General features: G+C 40.9%; 1 protein-coding gene across 2 annotated transcripts in view; it reads right to left on the reverse strand.

Moving 5' to 3' along the window:
* The window catches only part of grm2 (glutamate metabotropic receptor 2), a 33,882-nt gene that overhangs the window by 6,092 nt on the left and 7,956 nt on the right, over positions 1 to 19,834 (reverse strand). For both annotated transcript variants that reach the window (XM_022745651.1, XM_022745652.1), the window contains exons 2-4: positions 14,337 to 15,076; positions 3,746 to 4,583; positions 874 to 1,937 (exon numbers count right to left, since the gene is read on the reverse strand). In XM_022745651.1, coding sequence (XP_022601372.1) covers positions 874 to 1,937; positions 3,746 to 4,583; positions 14,337 to 14,864 — 2,430 coding nt within the window. In that variant the 5' untranslated portion in view covers positions 14,865 to 15,076. The remainder of the gene's footprint in view (positions 1 to 873; positions 1,938 to 3,745; positions 4,584 to 14,336; positions 15,077 to 19,834) is intronic.

Below are 19,834 nucleotides of genomic sequence, written 5' to 3' on the forward strand. Positions count from 1 at the left end.
TCTCCCTTCTGGCTCTCTCTCGCTGCACTCTGTTCAGACCCCAGAGGGATAAACCCCGACAACACAGGCCACCCTTTCCTCTAAATTTCTATCAACTCAGTTTATGTTCTTGTGTCTACAAATGACCATCAGCATCCATTCATTATGCAGTCTCAGAAAGAAAACTTGTCACTGTCTCTTCTATCTATCTATCTATCTATCTATCTATCTATCTATCTATCTATCTATCTATCTATCTATCTATCTATCTATCTATCTATCTATCTATCTATCTATCCATCCATCCATCCATCCATAGTTTCATGATGGTTTAGGACAAACACTGGAAAAAATATAACAAATCCAGAATACCTTGATGAAACACCACTTGTACCACTATTAGAACTGGGGTTTTATTGTGGTAAGACATATTTAGCGCCCTGTTTCACTTCTCCGTGACCTGAGCATCCATCTTTTATAATTTACATTCACCTCATTAATATTATAACTTTAACGTAAAATAAACCAGTCAAAGTCCTTATCTTGCACATTACATGGCAATCTTAAATATGCAGCTAATTGTGAAGAATTAAAGCAATGCAGTAATAAAGAATATATATTCTTAAGAGCCACAGGCAATGCAGACATGTCTGACAGCTGAATCAATACTAGTTGACATTAGTTTGTGATTTCATGCATATAAAATCCAAATTCAACCCCAGAAGAAGTCATTATCTGCTAGGATGTATTCTGCTCAGATTAGAAGAGCCTAAAGCCATCTGAACAAATAATGCATTACAAATGGTTTCCACAGCATGTACGACATTTAGAGAAGAGTAAAGTAACATTTCATTGATAGGCGAACCTTCCAGTGAGGACCGCAACGTAACTCACCCTGTAATCACTGGCAGTAACGTAGAAAATGGGTTGGAAAGCCAGCCAGATGATGCAGGTGGTGTACATGGTGAACCCGATGAACTTTGCCTCATTGAAGTTCTCGGGGCATTTGCGGGTCTTGAAGGCGTAGACTGTGCAGAGGATAATGAGGATGCAGTTGTAGGTGAGAGACATGAGCATACTGGAGTCCTTGCTGTTACACTTGAGGGTGACCACGTCTCTCCTCTCCGGGCTCACTTCCTTTCTCACACCTGGGGCCTCCACCAGCAGCCAGACCACCACCACCACCAGCTGGCAGGAGATCAGAGCACCACAGATGGCAACCTGGGAGGCCGGGCTAATAAATCGAGGCCGCTGGGCTCCGTCCTTCACCCCGCTGAAGATCCGAGCGATGCGATTGGTCTTGGTTAGGAGGGCTGAGTAGCACACAGCAAAGGAGGTGCCTAAGCCTAGCCGGCGCAACGTACACACTGCTGTGGAAGGTTTGGCGATGTAGATGAAGGTCATGCTATAACACATCAGCACTCCCAGCAGAAGAATGTAGGAGAGCTCACGTCCACTGGCTTTCACTACGGGTGTCTCGTTGTGTTTAAGGAAGAGGCCAATGACAAAGAGCGTACACATCATCCCTAGACAGGAAATGGTGACAGGTCCAATGGCCCAGGCATCTTCCCAGCGGATGTACTCCTCAGGCAGGTCGTAACAGCCTGTCAAGTTGGCCAGGGGCCACTGTCCAAAGCTGCAGTCAGCACAGGTGAACTCATCCTGCAAATACTGGTAGGGCTGACAGGGGATACAGATCCAGCAGCACACATCTCCAGGCTGCATACTCTTCACTTCGTTCTTCCTGCAGGGGTCACTACACTGGGAGGTGGGGGCTACCTGGCCAGCCCACGGGATCAGGCTGGTGTTCAGGGTCAGGCTCTGAGCCCAGTAGCCAACCTTACGGTAGACGTAGCGTCCACCCTCTTTGTGATAGTGGAAAATATTGTAACGGCCCAGGCTGTCTCCAAAGGCATCAAAGCGGACCACATTCTCTGTGTCTGGTGGACGAAATGGTGCTGAAGGTGAAAAGAAAAAAAAGAAAGTGTTATTAAATAGCAGGTACACAGGCATCATCGTATGGCAAGTGCAACCATGGTATAAGAACTGTCAAAGTAAAAGCAAACATATCAATCAACATTAGGTTTGTGACAGTTGGACTCACTTGTTTCGGACTGTGGACTGTACACCATGAACTCATATCTTACAGAGCATGTTTTTGTTCAGACAGTCTAGCATTAAATTTATCTCCTTGCTTATTTATATGTCTCTGCTGACATTTTATTTGTCTCGCAGTATACACTGAACAGTGACTGTGACGGGACACAGCTGCAAATTGTCAATTTACATGATGGAGGCCACAGTTTGAGGCGGTTTACTTTGATGGAAAGTCCCTGGACTGAAGACCAGAATGGGAATTCCAGACAGATGGCACATTATATAAAGTAATGTTCAAATTCCTCATAAAAGTCAAGGTTGAAATGAAGCACCAATTTAAAATTTTAGAAGTCACCTATCATTATCTTGATTTTATTAACTTTCTGCATACATGGTTATGAAATAGTGTACTAAGGGCTGAAACCAACGATTATTTTCACTATCGATTATTCTACGGTTATTTTCTCAATTCACTGACTAATCATACTGTCCATAAAATTTTATTCATTTTCAGCAATGCTGGTTTTATACAGCACACAGTCCAAAACACAAAGACATTTAATTTAATTTACTATGATGTATAGCAAAAAGAAGAAAGAAAAAAATATAAAATCCTCACATTTAGGGATACAAAGCCAAATAAATCTTATTTTTCCTCAATTATGTAAACAAATTAATCTTTTGTTAATTTTTTAATTGTCAATTGACTAATAATTTATTTGACTTATCATTTCAGCTATAGTAAAATTTGCATCATTTAATTGTAAAACATATGATAATTTTGCAAGTACAAACAGCCATTATTTTATATATTGTAAAATTTGACTTTATTATGCAGCACTTTCAGAATCTAACCTGTTATTTCAAATTATTTGAAAATGTAGAGAAAGACTTAGTAATCCATCTGTTATGTGTGTATTTTCTCCTCATGTTGTTGTAAGGCCTGCAGGGACTGGCTAATTTAAGGCCTCTAATCCAATTTTAAGTCTCTGGATAGTAAAATCCTTTGGGGTTTTTTTTGTTTTAAATCGTAATCAGCAGAAAAGCGTGGCTGGGTGAGAGCACAGTGATCCACCTCTCTCTCCCATCAATGAAAATGTTGGTATTTAGTAATGTATTAGTATTAAAATCAAAGGATAAGACAATACCGCTCATTTACGAACATGAGATGATTTGAATTGGTGGCTCTATCATTTGTTACACATTGTAGTGTAAAAGTGTTGCAGCTTTGTTTCCACAAGCAGAAAACAAATATTCTCTCTGCAACTGAGAGAAGAAGTGATGTTTGTATGTGTTCAAACTGAATAGCCCTCTCTTTACTCACACTTAAATCAAAATGCATGAGAGAAGGAGCCTTCAAGCATGACAGTGTGGAAATTGTTTCATCTTTGCAAATTGAATCATTACAGAGCTTATCTAAAGCTGCAGTGTATAAACATGTAGAATTACTCTCGAACTAATTCAACACTTTATATGAATTGGTACAATAAATCTAAATTGACATAACCCAATTTGGCAGCATACAGTACTTGCAGAGTGCACTTGGGGAGATTAAACGGGGATTTTTATACAGATGAATAATGAGAAAAAGAAAGCAGCTTTACACCCTGAACGTTCATATCTTTTAAGTAACACTGCAATAATATTAGTTCATCAAGATTTTACCTACCTTCAAACTTGACCTTGAGAATGTAGTCCCTGTAAAACTTTCTGCCATTGCCTGGTTTAAGAGCATCGCACACCTTGGTGGAGTTGGGGCATAAGGCCTGCCTCATGTTATGTAAGGCAGTAGCCATTGCATAGACAGCATTCACTACAAACATGATCTTGGATTCTGGCTGAAATGGAGCCTCGCGGAGTGACTGCTTCCCACAGCCCAGATCATGGAGGCTGCACTGGAACTGGTTTTCCCAAAACTCTCTGAACCAGGGATTCCTGGTGTTGTTGTACGGGTGCAGGGCAGTGAAGTACTCGTTAAACTGGGGGATTTGATAGGAGGCCAGTTCAATGGTGAATGCCCCATCTGCCACAGCTTCACTTCCCCTAACCACACTCTCTTGCGCTCCCCAGCCATCACTGGCCACCCAGGTGAAGGTGACGTTCATGCGGTTGGCTGCCACCAGCAGCTCACGGGCGTCTTCGCTGCGCGTGAACAGGATGACCACCTTGGCGTTGGACTTTTGCTGAAGGGAGCGGATCACGTTCTCGTAACTCCAGCGGCTCATGGAGCGGCTCACCTTGGCCGAAGTGGCAATGCAGATCTGGCGGGCTCGAGCCTCCTGCTGGAAGGCATCAATCCCAGTCTCACCATAGTCACCTTCTGATGCCACTGTAGACACGTACGTCCAGTTGAAGTAACGCAGGATCTCTGCCATGGCCTTGGCCTGGTAGAAGTCAGGGGGCACGGTGCGGGCGAAGTAATCATAGCGGGTCTTGTCGCTGAGCTTGGCACTGGTGGAAGCATAGCTGATCTGAGGGATTTGGAAGAGTCGCAGCAGGTTGGCCACCTGAAATGGGAAAGACACCGGAATAATTATATTTGTTACTTGAATCAGTTGTCACACAATAACAGTAAACCCTCATTAAGCGTACTCTATACACACATATGCATGCTATTATGATAAATTAGTGGTAATTAACTTATTACAGTTCACACAAAACATACACCTGACACCTGTGGGAATTGTTTAATTGCTCATCATCAAATAAATTAATGAAACTGGCTACACTACATGTTTATTCCCCAGCAGATGCAATTAGTCTCACCCCATTCAGTCTCTCATTTCTTCACTGGATCCCTGCTGGGCCTTTCACAACTTAACTCTCCTGCTGACTGAGTGCTGAGATGTGTATGTAACAGTTGTGTGGATTGCCCGTCTGCCTCATCTTTCCTGATCTGTAATGCTGTCAACAAAACTATTCCAAAATATGTATGATACAGAGGACCGGGTGGCTACAGGTGTTAGTCACGGTGGATAGAATTTACTGCACTACAAAAATGAAGATGTCTTCAGAGAAGTGGACAGAGAGACAGGGAGAGGTCGAGGACAGGGATTGGAAAGTGAAAGGGTGTCGAGGTATCAGAGAAACTTGAAACTTTACGCTTTCTATGCAGTCAGTTCTGTCAGTGTCATGACACCGCGTGCTGTGTGCAGAAGCAGCAACCACTAGCTCTTGCTTCAGGCACTTCTGTGGAAGCCTAAGGGGAGCTGGTCTGATCAGTCAAAAGGATGCCAACCTAAATCTGGTTGACTTTAATGCCGGCTCTCACGCCAGCACACTCGTGGCACGGCCTCTTGAATGCCAATGAGTCATTCCTTAGAAAGTCAGAGAGGAAATTCATATTCATGTTCATGCATCCACTCTGAGTTTAATTTATAATTCCTGTTTTGTCATATTGTGGCGGAAGTAAAAGCGATCTGTTGCACATTACAGAACCGTATAATATCGGCCAATTCCACCTTCTGTCAAGTGCCCTGAACAAATGTAATGCTGTTATCACTAAGGATTACTTCAAATTATGCCAATGCTGTTGTTGGAGAAGACTGCCTAGGTGAACATTTACAAGTAGCTTCAACCTTTCCAAGAAAATATTAGAAAGCCCAGCATCTCTGATGCTCCTTTAATGAACACAATTATTGTCAAGTGGCCAGCAGTGTCTACAAATAGTTACATATGTGTTGGCAGTATAGTTTTGCAATCTCGAGAAAAATGAATCAAATAATTTTGGAATATAGCTGATGCAGTATATAGTGATGCAGCATGTGATTGCTGCTTGGATGGTACTTACTTTGTACATCACAAAAGTGTTGTCAAATGAATGAATAGTAAATGTAATGTCTCACATGCACAAAAACTGTACCCTGGGATTACCAACAGACACACTGGATGAAATTAAGGATCTAGATATATCAAAGATAAACCCAATACACATGTACAGAGGAACAGACATGTGACCGAGGCTTTATTTATTCAAGTGTATCCTCACTGATAAACAGGGCAACACAGTGAGACATTACAGTACATCTAGTGTGATGTGCCTCAATGGATTTTAATCATGCGATCTTTGTTATTCTACAGGATCAGAGCGATGAAGATTAAATGAGCAAATGTCAGTGATTTCCAGACTACTAGATTTATTGGAATTAATGAGCGAACGTCTCATACAAAAACTAAATGCAGCAGCACAATCAAAAGTGACTGGGCCTCGATTTTTTACCACTCCCCCGAACAACGGCATAACACAGGCAACGCTGAACTAATTTACCAGTTCAACATTACAACTATTTCTGACTCATCTGTGAGATAGCAACACATGAGTGAGCATTTTCATATCAGTTCAAATGTCCTTTTCCCCTGAGAGTGTCAGGTCAGCTGTAGAAGCCCACATTATGCAGCTAATAATCACATTTCCACATAAAATCGTCTCTCTCCTTACAGCCCCTCTGAACATGTGGTGAAACAGCTGGCATCAGTGTGCCTGCTCTCTTTGGAAGAAATCAGAGTAAATGATCTAAAGAGTGCAAGTGGCACATAAACATTACCTGATTCATTATTTTTACATCACTCAATTCTTTTTCATTCTATTTAAAAATGCAAAACCCCTTCCCCATTGAGATAAATTCTCCAAGGGTCGTTTCTATAATTCCTTAATAAGTGCATATGAATACCTCTTGGATTTAATTGCATGAACTTTGAGTAGCCTAGATTCACCTAGTCTTCACTTTCAAATCCAAAAATATATCACATAACAAAGCATTGAAAAGCATTCAGCTCCAGTCCACAAGAGGACATCAGCTGAACCATGAGCTCCCTCCATACATGAAAAAGATCAGATGCTAATTGTAGAAACTATAAGTGAAGAATGGAAGAGGATTTTATTTATATTTACTGACAGAAAATGGGATCTAAACTAAATGCATTGCAAATACTGTATAACATTTTCCCTGATGTGTCTGCGCTAAGAGAGGAAATCCCTGACTGCAGATTTTAGTCATTAATATTATCATTATATTACCATGTAACTTTAAATCATCATTAACTCTTTTCCTGGGCTCTTTCAACATGTTTTGGGGCAATAAGTAGAAACAGTGAGAGGTTTTAAATAAGTTAATACCTGCTCATAAAGTTAATACCTACTCATACCTACTAATAGACATTTTTGCTCACTGCAAGGAGTGTGGGCACATCCTGGTTTCCCCTGGTATGTTTTAACACAAGGCAGTCAGAAAGGCTGAGAGGGCTCCTGTATGGAAGTGAGACTACATGTGGCGTGTTAAGCTGAGGGGCTTAACCATCTCTGAGCACCATGGCAGTCTTTCTAGACAAAGAAGGCACAGAACACATGTAGGTGCATTAACATATCAGCAGATATAAGTGTAAGTTTAGCTACGTACAGTAGTTAGGTAGAAGGACAAGACAAGAGGGATTCAGTCTCAAGCTTTACCTGATTTGATTTAATACTCAAGGATCTGGTCAAACTTTGTCTGGCATCATTATATTATGTGATAGATGAAATATTTAACCTGTAACATCAAAACATTGCATCTGGATTGTGTACAGGTACGAAAGTGACAAAAAGAAAATGCGACATTATTCCACCATTCTGCTGAAATTTGGCTATGCTCACAGTAGTGAATGAGTCATTTCTCTGCAGAGCTCTATGCCAGTTTAGTAATCCACTTACGTGTGGCTTATGGAAGGTTGTAAAGCACAGTGCCAGACATGTCTCTGATACAATGGGCTTATTAGAAATCGTTATATAGATGTTCATGTTGCTTATATGAAAAAAAACAGTTCCTTGAACCTTCCAAAGCCTGTGACTGACACCTTGTGAGTGCAGAGACCATCAGTAGATATCAGAAGGCCAATATGGAGCGTATAGGGAAATGGAGTCTACAGGCAAGATAGTGACAGTGTTCTTCTTTTCGATCATTTATGATCTTTTCCATTTCATATACTAATTATTTAGAGTGCAGTGATGCACCCTGCTTTAACCAGGGTGCCCTCTGCCAACTGGCTGCACCAGCACAACGTTTCTCAGTCAAGAATCCTGACTGTAATGGGTTCAAAGGAGCAAAGGAGTCCTAGAGCTTAAGATAGTAAAGGACAAGAAGAGCTTGAGGAATAAGCCACATGACATCAAAAAAGCTAATCCAAAGGAGGGTGAAATGTGCAGTGCATTAAAGGGTTATAAGGCAAGTTTAGATCCTGCAGACATTGTTGTTCAGCAGTTTGTTCTTGGAGGGTGTTGTGTTTTCCTGACTACAGCTGTAGGTTGTAAGGATGCATGTGCATCATTGTCTCTGCTGCTGAACAGTAAATTAATGTAATTATGCATGTGTGTACATGGAAAATTAAAAAGGAAAACAGCCTATAGTTAGTTTAGTTATGTAGTTAATTTAGTAATTTTTGTAAATTTCATTATTTCACTCGCTGACAGTCAATGTCTCACAGTATTAGTTACTACAACAGGCACTAATATGAAATGTATTAAGTTTAATCATTCCACTGCTCAAAGGAAATTCAGTAAGATAAGATTTGATCAGTTACATCATATTGATGTAAGTGAAGTAATGAAGTAATGTGAAGTATTATGATTATGATATTTTTTTGCATGATTTTAATGTTGGCAGTACTAAAAAGAAAAGCTGTTTTGGACTTTTCTCCATTAAATTTGAAAAGAAGGAGGAGCGTTACAGAAGGGGATTGTGAACACTGACAATCTCACTCCACCCTGTACAGACTGTTGCTTCACATGTAAAGCAGATCTGATTATCGTAAGACTGCAAGTGTATTAAATAGTTTCCATCATTTCTCGATTGCCTAGCTGAGGTTTAAGCTGCACTGTGTGGCTTACAGTCTCACACCTTCAGTTATAGGGATCATCCTGCATCAGACAGCATCTTATTTAATTAAGAAAATTAAGAAGTGGCCCAGTGTGGCTTTGTATTGCAGGGTTTGATGCTGAGCAGATTACAGTGAAAGTGGTTGCCACCCAAGCAAAGAGAGCATACAGGACCCAGTAGCTGCATTTGACACAGAGACACAGAGTAACAGGATTGTTCTTTTCAGCTGTCGTATACTGTTTCTATACAGATGGCAGCAGCAAACACCATGAGATGGAATAATTCAGAATGCCCGTTTGAAATGTCAAGACATAGTTGTATAACAAAAAAAGCTATTTATTCATGATAAAAACTTCACAAATTTATATATCTCAAAAAGATTACCAACATAGTGTTTTAGTAGCCTTTACAAATGCTGGAAGACTAGAATTTACTGGTGTGGTCGATGAAAAATTCAGTAGAAATGGAGTTTCTTTCTTAAATATAGGCTTTGATGTGTTTGAGATGCAGCACATCTCATGCATTTCATGCATTCATTTTGATTTGTGTCTGTTTAACATACTGTTGAATGGATGAGAGGCATTGAAGAGAAAGACATTAACGAGAGAAGGAAGGAATGCGAGAAGAGACACAGCTGGGGCAATAGTCAAATAACAGAGCTGGGGATATACAGGAACACAGAAATAAGAGGCTGAGAGAGTGTCCTGGTCCAGCAAATATCAGGCCTACTTTGTAGAGATGTCATGATTTTTTTCTACATGAAAAGCCCATCTGCTCTTCCCAGAAGACTGTCTCAGTGTGCTTCTACAGCAATAACACTGTATTCCCAAAGCAGCAGTCCTTAGCTCCACTCAGTATCACACATATACGGCCCACTGCAGTGCTCGGAAACACACATGCAAACACATACACGAGGAGCAGACACGCGTGCACGTACAGCACATGTATAGAGTCCAGTTAGAATATGCACCGTATCATTATTAGTTTATTTCTTCAGATTTAGTTGCCTGGCAACAGCTTTAACAAGGTGGAAATATGAACTGTTAGATACCTAGAGCAAGGATGAGTTTTGATCAGGTCCAGTCCCCTCATCCCGCTGAATAAGATCAATCTCCTTTATGCTGCAATATTTTTTTTTAAATCCCCCAGAGTGATGCAACCATTCAGACTGGGTTTCCATTCATTTTCAATGTCAGTCACTCAGCTTTGATGCGTACTCGCTTCCATTCATCTCACTTCCTTCCTCTGTGACTCAGTGCATTAAGTTCATTATCATCATTCATCGTCAGTTATCCAAACATCACAGACCTGCTCATTGTAGTCGGGAAATTAAGTATTAGACCAACGAAAAAAAAATCCACACACTGTACATGACGAACCAAACTTTAGCTGACTTCATGTCCTATTCTGTCATTCATATCTGATATCAGGAAACACTCATTGAGTTTGCATGATGGACATGATATGTATTGCAACTGCACAAATACTGGGTTCTGCCAAACCACTGAATAATCCAATCACGTGTGAATTATTTACGATTTCGGGAGCACGTTCTTTACTTTTACCCATGAATTATGCATTTTTACTGCATGGTTTTACTGATATGTTTCGTCATTATTGTTCTCTCTGGCATGAATTCTGTCATGTGTGTATCCATGTTGTATCCAAGTCCCTTGTATGACTCATGTATGCTCCAGAGACTGGCACTGTCTACCTGCAGATGAAGACAGTTCTATAAATAGGGCTGTTTGTGGATGAAAAGAAAAAGTGAGATTCTTGAGCTTGCCGAAAGCCCATGAATTTACCTTATTATTCTGCTCACACAGTTTAGTCTGCAAATATCAGGATCTATATCTTTAAATTCCAGCACGCATCCTTGTGAGTCTTCTCCTCTCTCATTAATCAGTAAAAAAATGACCACATCTCAGACAGTGTGCTAAAATATTCTAATTAATTCACACAGGTGCCATTTCACAATAAGAGCTTTCATCCAAATACCCTGGAACAAGCCAGGTTTCTGCTTCCAGACAGTGATTTCTCTGCGCCTCTCTGAAAGATCAGAGTAGGTTATTTTTCATTGTTTGCTGATTGGCTCCAGAAATTTCCTCTGTGTTTCATGCCTGAGAATGAGCATTTAGGGACTAATTCTTCAGTGAACGTTTTTAGTAGTATTTGACATTCCAGAGGTGTTGTTCTTCTAATGCACCCTGGTGATTATGATGTTTTGCCTGGGGGATGCTCTCTTACCAGTGACTCATATTTAGCAGCACAGACTGCTGTCGGGGTAACAAAAGTGGAGTCCCTTCCATGTATTAATCAGAAGCCAGCCTGAGGCTAGATGTTCCTGGACTGTAATTGTAGAATATAATACATCTGTGATTAGCCCTCGCCTTCAGGACTCTACTGACTAATAAGGCTAATGTTCCCTCTATGAAGCAGCTATATCCAACTAAAATCCATACGGCGGATGAAGGCTGACAGCATTTTGGAGATCTTCTGTGATTAAAGCATTCCTGCTCTCAGTATGCAAAAATACTACTGGATATTTTGTAGGCAAACACGAATCTTGTCAGTGCTCCAGCTCTTCATGCATGAATAAAGATGCTGAATGTACTCAACATGTCATCACAAGGTCATTACTCACCTTGCACTGATAACCTGCTGTTTAGATAGACCTCGGGGAAGATGTTCAAGGCTAAACACTTGAATCACATAAATATTTCTGCAAGTAGATTCATTCAAACTGTCCAGATGGCATCACAGCCTTCCCAGTGACTGTTTAAGATACAGGCGTGGATTGTCAAATGGTTTGACGCCATATGATGCCATGTGACTCACTCCATCTCTTTCCCTCCATGATCATATCTGCCTGTCACTGTCTCAGTGTTTCTGTGAAACATGATCTCTCATTTGATCCCTCTTCATCCTCAGTGTGCATGCACACCTCTGCCAAGACACCAGACAGCCCGGCTGCAACCACAGATGGGGAAAACAGGACCTAGCCTGCGCGAGCGTCATAGAACTTCGCCTCCACACTTAACTCAATCTGTGCCCATGTATCGCCAGCATGGCTAGGCCTGCAGCCAGATCCGCCCCCATATCTGCGATTGTCACACCACAACACCAGCAGCACAGCAACATGCTCCTTCATTGTGACAGATTTAGACAGCACTCAGCGTTCTCACAACCTGTCAGTTCGCCATGTTCCACCATGTCGCCATGGCGATCGGGGTCTTTAAACTAATATTGTCAGTTGTCCGGTAAGCGCCTTGCCTTTGGGGTGAAATACACACATCTGACTTAACTGTCTGCCTTTCACACAGCCAGGCTGGTTCACTCAAAGGTCTGGGTGGCTATAGATTATGCACAAACCAGGCAGCTACAAAGGACAGAGACATTGTGTGGAGATGGTATCTGCAGAGCAACAACTAGCGGCAGCACAGACATTCCACATATTCATATGCCCCAAATGCATATCTTTGTGTATTAATATTGTCCCCAAAACTAACAGGACAGTAGCATGTATAAACAAACACATCACACAGAAATCTTTTTAAAACATCAGAATAATTCAATAAGGTGCAAGGAAAGCCAGTGTTGTGTGTTATAGAGGACATAACTATGTAATCACATTAAGAAGTAAGAAATGAAAGTGTGATTTAGTTCCAGAGACGGTGCGTATAGTTGTTTGCCATGATTACATGCTCGCCAAGATCTGGCACGCCTCATAGCTGAACTGCATTACAATAAAGAGGGTAATTCATGGTGAGAAAGGGAACTGTGTCCTGTGGTGCACTCCTACTGATGAGGAAGATTCAGTGAGAAGCTAGGGCAGACCTCAGACCTCAGGCTTGTAATAGTACATCCATAAATTACCACAAGACAAGGGCACTCTCTAAGGAGCCGCAGATGCAGGGTTTCACTAAAATTACAGCTCATTTATCAAATCCTTTATTTCCAAACTGTCCTTTTCACCAGGAATCCCTTTTTATAGGTGCTCTGAATTCTCCTCTTACATCATTTCCCGGGGGCTCTCTACCTGTATAATGTATCACTGTACTGTACTGTATGTTTGGCATTGTGTTTGGTCAGCAAGGAAACCAAATCATTTATTTTGGAGCGATAAAAAAAGAAAGAAAGAAAGAAAAAAAGAAAGACAAAAAATAAATAAATAAAAAGATGTTTGCAGAGTTCCAGTACGATCAGGGAATATTAAACCTTTAAAGACTTTTAATAGTAGCATTTATTCATTTGAATAAAAAAGTAGATGTATCATTTTATTTTCAGCACACAAAATATAGACAGGTTTTTCACAGGCCCACTTAAGAAAACATCTGTATGATAGCAGACAGTGAAGCAGCTATTTACTGTGATCAGTTGGCATATCAGTGCTGACATGTCTACTGCTGCCCACTACAAATCATGACTAAACCAAACGGAGGGATGCCGCCACCACCACCCTATTGGATCCTGACGTGTCCGTCGGGGAGAGCAGGCTGTTATTGGCAGGGGCTCCTACAGAATCTATGGTTTATCAATTATCTGAAGCCAGTTATTATTTATGGATGGGCAGAAGTGCATCCCTTTCTCCAGATAAGTAGATATCTGGAACATGATGCTGCTTGTCTCAAGTGAGGTGAACCACACTCTTCAGCCGAGACGGCAGACACGGTCCTCTGGCTGACTGAGCCAGGGTGATGGGTTTAAGTTAATGCTTTAAGGCGTGTATATTTGTGGATATTTACAAATCTCAGTTCCACGTGACACACTGTCTCCTCTCACAATGACTTGAAATTACACCGATGTGGCAGCCATATTACAGAGGACGATTTGGAGAGCCAATTAGCAGAGCTTTCATCGCATCAGCTTGACTGAGCCGAAAGGAGCACTGCTGCTGAGAGTAATCATGCCGTCACTAGTCATCCTGTCAGCCCATCCCGAGCGCAACATCTGTAGCATGTCTGCCTCTGACAGGAGCGATGCTGAAGTGTGAATTACCGGGAAAGAGAAAGAGATCTTCTAAATTAGATCATTCGAGCATATGGGCATACAGGTAAACAGATCCTCCTTGCGGAACCAATACTCATTAAGTCCCCCGTGTTAACATCTCGCAAAGGGTAATTGCACATGGTACTTAAGTCTAAATGGACAGTTATATGACCATCCATCACACTCACTCTCCTCCTCGCACTCCCTCCTCTTTCTGTCTCTCGCAGGCCACCAGTAGCCGCTGATGGTTAAATACACCTTTTGTAATTGCACTATCTGCCATCAGTGTAGCTTTTGAACTCATTTCATGACATGAAACAGAGGTGATGTTCAACAGCAAACTGAAGATTTAAAAATGATTGTATTAGAGATGCAATGTGTTGAGCCCACCCACTCAGTTAGTGTGTTTTCACTAGGTCCTACCTGGATGGAGACATCACTGTAGGAGCCTCCTATGACCCCAGAGATAGCCAGAGGGACGTCGTCGTGGATGGCATAGGAGCCATCGGGGCACGTGTACTCACTGTCATCCACTTTGGTGAGGGAGGCCCTGACAAACTCCAGAGACTGCTCTAGAGCGTAGGTGTCCTTAGAGCAAGTGTCCAGTATATGAGCTCCCAGTCTGATGCCAGGCAGGATGCGCTCATCTTTGTTGATTTCATCTAGTGCCAGCAGCATGGCCTCCAGTCTCTGGATCCCTCTCTGAGCATTGATCTTCCCACAGTCCTCTGCACCCTCACCCTTCTGGTGCACAGGGAACAGGCCGCCAATCATCAAATCTCCATCCAGTGTGATCTCCCTCTTGGAGTCAGTGTTATAACCTACCACAGGCAAACCCTGGGGAGCCTGGGCAAAGAGAGACACACATAAGCACAGCAGGCTGAGGTGGGACAGCCAGAGTGGTCGGGGCAGAGGGCGCACCCCCAACACAGGGGATTTCCCCAATGACATATCCCTGGGCAAAACAAGGTCACTGTCCTGCCTGTGGGTTCTGGTCAGCGTCTGGTCAGCTTTTGATGACGGCTGCTCTGAAGAGAAGAACAGTAAGGCGCAGCAGCACCAGATCTCAAAGCACCAGTGTTTTTATTCTGACAGAGGCCATTTACAGGATCACTGCCATCCTCGCCGTCCTTCTCTTCTTCAGAGTTTTTGTAGATTACAGCCTGCAGATCAAACAGAGAGAAATTCAGTCACAGCCTTTGAGCTGGAGTACAATGAACCCTTTGTCTCACACACGTCGTGTCTGCCAGGGACTGACTCGTCCCATGGAAATATTTGACATCATCTGCACAAGTGAGTGAATATTTGTATGCTTCGATGCTTATTGATGACAGTTATGATAAGCAGGGCAGAATAAAATAAAGACTGTTCATTTGTTACAGTAGCAGCCACCACACGTGCTATTACTCAGCCAGAGTAAACTCATCAACAAGATGGATCTAACTTGACAAGACATTTCTTTTGTTCTACACAATATATGTAATATATGTTTTTGATATGCAGACAGAATATTAGAAGGGGTACATACTATATATTCTGAACATAATCTACTAATAAAGTGTTGGCCAAAGGTTGAAGACAGAATTCACCATTCGAGCAGAGTTCACTGCGGACAACAAAAACATCCAATAAATGGTTTTCTCATATTTTCAAGCAGCACGCAGTCAATGAAGCTTAATTTAGAGTGTGTGTGTAATATTTTCAAACTCCTTTTCTCCTCTCCTCCTGTTTCATTGTCTGACCTCATGTTAATTTCCTTCTAAGGCAGATGATTGTACAACTCTTTTATAATCACATGTGCACATGCTCCTGTACACCGAAAGTCTACGGAGACAGCAAATCATGTCCGCAAGGAACATCTTGTCAAATCATATTAAGTACGCACGCACAATTTCTGCGCATCAAAAGCAAAATTCGCACCAATAAAAGGAGTTAGTAAGTATTGAAATCTATTTCAAGCATACAAATTTATTTTGTTGCCAATAGACTCAAGTAGTGTGATTTCATCTAGAGCTTCATAACACTATTCATTTGTTCTGCAGTCTGTCATGTGGTACATTATTTATTTTCAATACGAAGCAGGATGCAACCATAAAATAATGTGAGCATTCTCTTTCCCAGATAAAACAAAACATGTTAGTGAGACTAATGTGACTCATATGACAAAGAGTGCATTTGGGGTTTCAATGTTGTTGGAAAAACATCAATTTGGAGTTAAGCTCTGTCCTTGAAATATAAATATACTGTATGTGTTCATTTAAACCAATGATAATAAACAATTGCTCTGCCAGCTCGAGGTTAGGGTCAGCTGCAAAATGGATTCCTTGGAGCAAAAAGAAAGAAAAAAATAAGCACAACTTCTGTGCTGCCGAGTTACTGCAAAATGCAACTGATAGCAGAATATACTTGATTGTATTGTATTTTTATTTTATTTTATTTTTTTATGTCATGCACATTAAGTGCTGAACCCTTGTGGGTTTACAAGACATCAAAAGTACAGTTGCAGTGGTCAAATGAGTCATTTCATTTCATTACAAAATTACAGGATATTTTACAGCTCGGTCTTAAACAAGCTCCACAAATAAAATCTGCGACAAAAAAAAGTTCCCCTTCCGAAGCACATAATCATTTTTTCATAATCATCCAATCAGAAGAAAATTAACATAAATAGAGACATTTTACTATAAAGTACATCCCTTACATCCTCGTAGGCAGGACAGCAAAAAAAAAAACACCAAACTCATTCTCAGTTTCACCTCGCTCACATGACAAACAAAGTCTGTTCTCCTCTGCAGTGGCATTAAACCTGCAGGTCTCTAAGGCTAATGGTGATGTTCCTGTATGTAACTGGGGATATTTTTCTTATGCTTAAATTATCCTCCACATAAGGTTTTACACTGTAGCTATTCTTTATGAGGCAGTAACTTTATAATTTTTCTTCATACCATATATCAACAGACCATTTTTCTCTATGCATGAGAAATATTTTGCTCTTGATCCCCTGATTAATGAAAATAATACTATGAAAATTAAATGATGAATCGTTCAGATAAAATAAGTATTTCATCTCATCAGCCCAGGGATGGCTGTGCAAAATTACCCAATTAAATATCTCTTTAGTGAGTCTCTGGTCAGACATTTTCACGTCTATTCCAAAGCCAAAGCATTTGACATTTATGTCCAATGTCTGAAGGTTCCCATCTCATATCTCCACTCATGGCCAGAACTGAAGTGAATTTGTGGACTCCCAAAAAACTCTGGAAACCCCAAACACCAGAACCATGGTCAAACACAGAACACACACATGAATTATAGTGTATTGTGCTCTACCTGGTGCCTGAGAGAACATTAACAGCTTCTTTAAATGTCATGTGCTCATGATTTGTAGCCATATTTTAATTGGTTGATTTGTAGCTGTATTTTGATTGGTTGGTTTGCAGCTGTATTCTGATTGGTTGGTTGGTTGGTTGGTTGGTTGGTTGGTTGGTTGGTTGGTTGGTTGGTTGGTTGGTTTGTAGCCGTATCTTGATTGGACTCAGGTCACTCACAGGATGAAGTGATTAGATTTTGGTAGTCAGGGGTCATAGGTCAGGGTCACGGTGACCTTCACAAACCCAGTTTTCTCTCTGACTATCCTTGAGACGCCAAAGCCCAGATTTAAACCACACGAAACATCTATGGATAGACCCGAAGATGACAGTTTACAAACACTTCCCATCCAATCTGAGAGAGTTTGAGAGAAGAATGGGATAAACTGCCCAAATCCAGGTGTGTAGAGCTTGAAGAGACTCACCCAAGAAGAATCAAAGCTGTAACTGCTGCCAAAGGGGCTTTACAAAGTACTAAATTAAGGTCCTGGATACTTATGTATATGAGAGATTTCAGTTTTTGATTTTTAATAAATTTGAAAAATGTCTAAAAACATGTTTTCATCTTATCATCATTCAAATAGAATATACAACACAACATGAAAAAAGTAAATAGCTGGAATCCTGTCTAATAATGGACAAAGGTGAAAGTTGTATTGATCTTCTCATCTAATCTCAGCATGAAAGCAAATAAATACATTCCCCAAAATATATTGGTTCTTTGTCAGAAATAGTAAATGAATAGATCAATGTAATGAATATTGTTAATGTATTTTTTTTTTTTTTTTTTTTTTTTTTTTTATTCGCGGAGTTAAAGCTGATCGGGTCCATGACAACAGAAGAGACACAGGGTTATTGTTGAGTCCCGGTGTCAGTCGCCACAAATCCCAGAGGCTTAATTAAGCAGAGTGTTGAGTGTGAAAGAAGTTTATCAGAGTAAATTATTGAGCCAGAATGATCTGTCTCATATCCATTGTCTCAACAAGTCAAGTGAGCTGACAAGCAGTAATTAACTGTATTGATGAGAGATTATGAAAACAGAGGAAGGGGATATTAATACTAGTATTTCTTTCTGTCATTTCATAATACTGACTTAACTATAAAAATAACACAAAGCCTTCAACAGGAGTTAGACTGCAGACCCCATTCTTTGGGATTTTTCTCTGTTTCTCTGTTTTTCTCTCTCTCACTATCCTCTCTCTCTCTCTCCCTCTTGTTTCCATGGAAACTTGCCAGTAGTTGGAGAGGGTGAGGAGGAAGTGGAAGACAGACCAGGACAAGTGGGCCAGTCTGACCATGCATGGTGCTAGGTCCTATGGGAGAGCTGGGAAGCCTGCACTGTGAACTGACCAAACTGATCAGACTTCAGTCACATCTTTTCATGTTCTGCCTTTCAAACAACAGCACAACCCAAATATGACAATAACTGAACGATACAGGCCTCTGTCTCAGACCACCAGTATATTTATGTGTTGCTTTAGTATCTTATCTTTGATCCGTCAGCACTCTTAGTGGTCTAGCAGTTGTTAGATAAAGCACTGTAGCCTTTGAGATGCTTCTGGTGTAAACACTGCAGTCTTTTAATAAGAAATAAGATGTGACATGTTGCATTACATTTGATGAATTGTCAGTGAAACTTAAAAGATCCTTTTTCTTCCATAGAAAATAAGTGTGTGGATGTCAGACTTTCTGAGTTTGCTCCCTCAGCAGATTGTCAACAAGTTAAAATCCATTGGAACAGCCTGGCATATGGGCCAAGTCATTTCTACTTCCCTTGCATACAAAGGCAACCCCAGACAAGCAAAAGAATACAACTGTGTACAACAAGAACATCTTAGTGTTTGGGGGGTGTATTCTTGCTGTAATGTAGCTCTCCATCGTGTGAAACATTGCCATCATAAATACACAAATGGTGAAGGAAACTACAAGCCTGAGCTGTGAACTGACTAAATGTGTTTATTTTGAATAGAATTCTGCAGTGAAAAAAGAATGGCGGCAATAACACTGTTAAAGCACTTAAGCACACAGCCTCAAGAGAGAATGGTGACAAAAGGATTTCTGGCTGACGCATTGTCAGTCTCCCTCCTGATCTTGCATTCCCATAGGGGGGCCTCCATCTCACCAGTGGACTCGCTATCTCTCCCTGTCTTTGTTCACTAGGCACTTCAGTATCAAACCTGTTATGGCAGCACAGACATTCCTTTTGGAAAACATACTTTTAAACAAGCTGTCATTACAAAGTCATGTGCAAATTTACCCCTTAGGGCTATTCATTTGAAAATTACACTTAAATGAATAACTTGACATTTTGGAAAATACACTTGTTTGCATGAGAAATACATTAGAAATACGTGAGAAAATTTATACCACTATCATTCTGTGCAGTAAATATGAAGCTACCAGTAACTGTTTAGTTTAGTGTGCACAAGATTTTTAGAAAATATCTTTCAGGACTTTGGGTGCTTTGCAAGAATTGTAGTATGTGACAGGCTGTTTCTTGACAAGATTTAGCCACTTCCTGGAGTCCTGCCGCCAGCCAAGAAATAGTGCAGC

The sequence above is a fragment of the Seriola dumerili genome, unplaced genomic scaffold (assembly GCF_002260705.1).
Source record: "Seriola dumerili isolate Sdu_G_001 unplaced genomic scaffold, Sdu_1.0 BDQW01000089.1, whole genome shotgun sequence".
In the NCBI taxonomy this organism is placed as follows: Eukaryota; Metazoa; Chordata; class Actinopteri; order Carangiformes; family Carangidae; genus Seriola; species Seriola dumerili.